We start from the raw sequence: 6,000 nt of genomic DNA, 5'->3' as shown, positions 1-6,000 counted from the left end.
AAATGTCATTTAACAGTTTAATGAAACAATGACTACTCTTAATTTATATCATACAATCTGGTATTTTCTTTCCTGTGGTATTTTATTTCCCGACCACCTAACTGATTTCACTTCCTTGCTAATGGATCGCCGCATCCCAGAGTTTGAAACAAATGTTTTAAATAGCGGGTTGCGCTTTCCAGACTCCAGGGTTAGCTTGGTCCTCTTTCTCACCAGCCAGCTTCCCGCGGCTTTGGAAACACAGCCCTCAAACAGCGCAGGAAGGCACTTCCGGAACCCCTGACCCGAATTGTCCAATCGGCTCTGCGGAGTAGCTGCAGAGGCTGATGGGGCGCCGGGAGAGTGCGCGGCCGCCGGCGTCTGCACTATGGTGACGGGTGGCGGTGGTGCCAGGGAGGCAATGGCGTCTTGGTCCACCTTTTCGGTCGCGGTTGTGACTGTATTTTTCCTGTTGATCCTCCCTTGTTTCTCACGGGCCCAGACTCTCTCCTTCCCTTTCCGGCAGCCGGAGACGTGCGGCCACAACCAGTATTTCGATATTTCTGCCCTCTCCTGTGTCCGCTGTGGAGCCAACCAAAGGCAGGACGCCCGAGGTGAGATGGTTTGGGATGGGCCTTGGCCAAAGTAAAGCTTCCGCATTGGTGCTGCGCCCAGTCCCCGGCGTCGCTGAAACACCTTGTCCTCTGTGGAAAGAATATTTCAGGAAAGTTAACCTCCAACGCTTGAGAGGATTTCCTCAGAAGATTGAAGCTTGCACATGAATGTTGGGGAATCCCGCATCAGCTACCCCATGAGCGTTTGCCAATAATTAATTCTCTGAGCCAGACCCCTACCCCTCAGCGGAGGGGTCTTTAGGGAGCACCTAGAAAGACGCCTGTCCAAGGCAGGAAAAAATAGAGAAGTGATCTGAGATGCAGAGGAGCAAGTGACAGAACAAGTTGGGGAGGGAATGCAAATGAGCACTGTGTAAGCTTTGATAGCCCTTTATCTTGCTTTTTAAATCCCAGAAACGTAAAACTGGAAGGGACCTTAACCTTGAGCAGGTTCGGTTTTCACATTTTACAGATAAGGAAATTGAATTCCAGGTGAAGTTGTAATACTCTCTTTGTCACCTAAATTGGGAACTGAAAGAACTTGGGTCTCTGCCCTCAGTCTCGGCCTATGTATTTACACTATACGGGTGTGTCCATAATATTACAGATTGCCTTAGGATTTATCCCTTTTATTATTTAATATTACTGATTACCCTTAAAGTCTCAGCTTAATTTTTTTTTTTTTTCTTGAAACATCGAACATTTGGTCCTACCGTGTTTCCCCAAAAATAAGACCTAGTCAGACAATCAACTCTAGTGAGTCTTTTGGAGCAAAAATTAATATAAGACCGGCATTATATATTATACTATACTATATTATATAAGACCCGGTCTTAGTTTACTATATGTAAAAATTTTACTTAAATTAATTTTTGCTCCAAAAGACGCCTTAGAGCTGATTGTCCGGCTAGGTCTTATTTTTGGGGAAACAGGGTAGTTTTCCTCACTGAAACAGCTTGGAAGACTTTTCCCATATTCTAATGTCTAAGCTCTTTTCAATCTCAATTTGGTCACCCATGGTATTAACTTTCTGCCATCTTCAAATTTGACATATCCTTATTATGTTATCATATAGGACAGGTCAGGCTCCTCAGGAGAGGAAATATGAATGAGAAAGAATTTCACAGGCTCTGAAGTGTATGTTGTTAGTTTCATAATTATGAACCCAGATATCATATCATTCTGCTACATAGATTTCTGTGGGTGCTTTTTCCATTTCATGCTTCTTTAGAGAATACTGTCCTACCTATCCAGCAAATTGAATAGTGATTATCTTAAAATGTTTATTATCTGTGCAAACAGAGGAATATGGTGATTTATTTGAATCAGTGTAATTTTCCTAATAAGATTTTGTTTTGACAAAGTAAATTTAAATTCATTGAATATATATGTGTGGTTGGGTGAAGTAGAAATGTAAAATTTCCCATAAGAGTTAATCAATAGTTTGATTATTAGTTTCATAGTTACATAATTTAGTACTTTAGTTATGCTTGCACTTAAAATGGTAGCAAACACAATTCTTACTGTGTGCCACACACATTGTAAGACCTTTACATATAAAACTAATTTAATATACTAGTCCTATGAGGTAGGTCCACCCCCCCACACCCCTGTCTTATCAGAGTGGAAGCCAGAGCACAGAAAAGTTCAGTAACTTGCTCAAGGTCACACAGCTAAGTAGCAGAATCAAAATATCAAGATTAGAACACAAGGAGTATGTTTCCAAGTTTGAACCCAGGCAGTACTGGGTTCTGAGTACTGGGTTAAGAGTCTTGCTCTTAGCTACTATATTGCTTTTCCAGATCTTAAGAATTATTAAGTTTCCCTGCCTTGGAGTGTAGCGGGCCAGCCACCACGAGTCGAACGGTTCCTGACAAGGGGAGTGGGAATGAAAGAAGGCACTCACACTTTGATTATGGCGATCGCGGACCCCAGTGTTCCTGGAGACCCTGAGTTTATTCTGTCCCCAGAATTTATACCTTCTGTGGACGTGCAGTTTAACAAGTACAAAAATGCATTACCTAGTTAACAGTGAATCTTTAACTTTAACACAGGAGACACAAAATTTACTGAAACTCCCAAATGTAATTATCTTATCAATAGCCCTGATAGGCATCAGCCTTCTGTTCTGGGAACTGGCCACTCCCACCACATTCCTGAGCAGCATGCAAGCACTCTCCAGATGCAGGCAGAGACAATTGCTTCAGGGGGAGGAAATAGGTTAAGTATAAACTGAGCCATTAAGGCTTTAAAGTTAACTGCAACCATGGCTCCCCACATTGGAGTTTTATTTTTATTTTCTAAGGTCAAAATTGGCTGTTTTCTTTTTAGGAACTTCATGTGTGTGTATACCAGGATTTCAGATGATTGCCAATAATGGAGGACCTAATATTATCTGTAAGAAGTGCCCGGAAAACATGGTATGGAGTATTTATCTTTAAATAATTTTACTGTAAAAAGTAGTAAATAAAATGTCTTTTTTAAAACTATTTAATGCTGTACTATAATATTTTGCCACAAACTTCAAAATTATTAAGCTGACTTTGTTTTTACTAGAATAATTTTTGGGAGATCAGTGAAATTTTATGCAAACTTGGAAAAAAAAGGAATGTATTGCTTTACATTTTAAAATCTGAAATCCAAGAAACCACAAAAAAATCCTGTAACTGAAAGTAACTCAGTTATGAAGAAAAATAATAAATGATACATTATAGCGCAATTTGGGATGTGTGTATCTTTTGACTGGTACACATTTGAGTTCAGTGTCTTAGACCTATGTGTCAACAGTTTTATATAATTATTGATATTCATAATGATAAACAAGGATGCCTTGCTGTTTTGTTAGTCATTTCATTTTATCATAATTTTTGGAAAATTAGTAAATTATTACTATATATGAAGATTCTTAATTAATAGAAATACATTTCAATCATTTTGGATAATTAGGAGTCTCTGTTTGCCAGTTCTCTTAGAGTAATGTTTGTTCTCATTACTATATTAAAAAAAATTGACTCTGGGAATTTAATATAAAATTACCAGTTGTCCTACTTTCTGGCTATTACTTATAGGTTTGATGATCATTTTGATGCTTATTTTATATTTTTGGAAATATTAACCCTAGCTGAATTATCTGTGATAGCCGCTAATATGAAATGGTGCCAAAGCAGATTTTTTTATCAGTGACATTACTAAGATAACATGATTTTTAAATAGTCCTATATAAATGTACAAGTATAGGAGTATTTTTGATACATCCAGTTTTTCAACCGAAATTTAAAATAATTTGTGGCATTGTTTGTTATTGCCATTGTTCTCTATTAATTTTGGTTACATCCATGTTTGTAATATAATTACTGTATTTTCGTCCCAGATTTTTCCTAAATCATGTAATATAATAAGTCCAATGATGTCATATTTCATCAAAAACCTTTACTATTACAATTAATGGTTAGAAGGAAGTATTCTCTTAACTTAATTTTAACATCTTTGTTTGCATATCATTTATATGCCATAATATTCATCCATTTTGAATTATAACTTAATTTTAAAAAGCTATGTATTTGAATTTTTAAAAATTAGAATAATTATTTTAGAACAGGTAAGACTAAACTATTAATTGGCTATGTGTTTATTAAATCCTGTTGAATTTTGTGTTTAATCTTTGTAAATGGCAAAACTGAATGACATTATTAATTATGAAAGTAAGGACTCATTTGAACTGAAAATCATGAAGAAGAAAGAATTAATTGCCCCAAGTTAATAGTAGTCATACTATTATGACTACTACTAATTATACATTGTTATATTGCATATCTTAATTTTCGAATATAAGCACAAATTGACTATCCACTAAATTTTTATATAGCTCATATGTATATTACTTATTTGAGTATCTGCTGCAAATTACACTATTCTGGCTTTTTTGGACTTAACACGATCAATTAAGAAGGAGGAAAAAAATATATATACATATATATATATATATACAGAAGGTGCCCAAAAAATGTATACACATTTTAAGAAAGGAAAAAACTATATTAATATATACCAATAACAAAAGATGAATACAAGTCCCATTTGACTTCTGCAATTACAAGAGGTGCTCAAAGTAGTTACCATCAGCATCCAGACACTTCTGATTATGGCAAACTACTGCTTGAACAATGTTGACCAAAGTGTTAATGTCTCTTAAAAAGTGTATAGAGGCAACCCCTGTATAACACGGCACTTCAATAACACGGTTCAAGAATTGGGGAAAACCCTCATACAACACGGCATCCTAGAACATGGTTTCACTCTAACACGATTTGAGAATTAGAGATATTCCTGAACAAGACAGAGTGTAATAAGAGCTATTAAGAACAAAAAATATCTCATTCGAAATTAGGGAAATCCCCGAACAACACAGAACGTAATAAAAGCTTAGTAGTGATGATGAAGAAAACATTATTTAATACATATTAATATGTTATACTTTTGGTGAAAATTGCTTTAGTAAAGATATTTCTCTTAATTATAAAAATATAATAGTATGTTTTTTTTAGTTTTTGGAACCTAACCCCCTTTTTTATATTCTTTGTTTCGTATAACATGGATTCGCGTAACACGACATTTTTTAGGAACCTAACAATCGTGTTATATTGGAGTTAGCTGTACATTTTTTTGGCACCCCTGGTGTATACTTGTATATATGAGGTGTGATCAAACAATACAGTGAATGTTTAAATAAAAAAAAAAATTATTAGAGTAAAAGACACATTGCCATTAATCCCCCTCAAAATACTCCCCCTCGTTTCGAACACACTTATCTGGTTCTTGCCACTTTCTGAAGCAGTTCTAGAAGTCTTCTTTTACGAGTGTCTTTAGTTGCTCTGTCATGGCTGCCTCAATATCCTGAATTATTTTGACTTTGGGGCAGAGCCAGAAGTCGCACGGTGCCAGATCCGTTAAATAAGGTATAATGAGGATACACCGTTTTGTTTTTATTTGACAGAAATTACCGTACCAGAAGTGATGTGTGACATGGAGCGTTGTCATGATGGAGGGTGGTTTATAGCACACTTTAAAACACATCTTCTCTCAACCATAGCTCATACCCGACTGACTGCACTGAACAAGTTGAAACTTGTCACACACTGTTACTAAGGTTTGACGCGCTGCTTCCTGTATTAAAGATCCCTGCCTTTCCGTTGGATGGCACTTGGCAGCAGCATTTACTGTATTTTGTGATCACAATGGAAAGTGTCACACATCACTTCTGGCTTGGCAATTTCTGTCAAATAAATACATGGTGTGTCCTCATCCATCTTATTCACTGGATCTGGCACCATTCATCTTCTGGCTCTTTACCAAAGTCAAAATGGTTCAAGACATCAGGGCAGCCACAACAGCTCAACTAAAGGCACTC

General features: G+C 36.5%; 1 protein-coding gene across 6 annotated transcripts in view; it reads left to right on the top strand.

Annotated features, from left to right (window-relative positions):
• Positions 1–322: 322 nt before the first annotated feature.
• The window catches only part of TMEM67 (transmembrane protein 67), a 56,634-nt gene continuing 50,956 nt past the window's right edge, over positions 323–6,000 (top strand). For 4 of the 6 annotated variants that reach the window (XM_088799054.1, XM_088799053.1, XM_088799056.1 and 1 more), the window contains exons 1-2: positions 323–593; positions 2,925–3,013. In XM_088799054.1, the coding sequence (XP_088655180.1) occupies positions 368–593; positions 2,925–3,013 (315 nt within the window). In that variant the 5' untranslated portion in view covers positions 323–367. The remainder of the gene's footprint in view (positions 594–2,924; positions 3,014–6,000) is intronic. The other 2 variants (XM_088799055.1, XM_019718814.3) reach the window with 2 other exon arrangements.

Source organism: Rhinolophus sinicus, chromosome 6 (assembly GCF_057876585.1).
Source record: "Rhinolophus sinicus isolate RSI-liver-muscle chromosome 6, RSI-T2T, whole genome shotgun sequence".
Lineage (NCBI taxonomy): Eukaryota > Metazoa > Chordata > Mammalia > Chiroptera > Rhinolophidae > Rhinolophus > Rhinolophus sinicus.
This window is presented reverse-complemented; position numbering and strand designations above follow the sequence as displayed.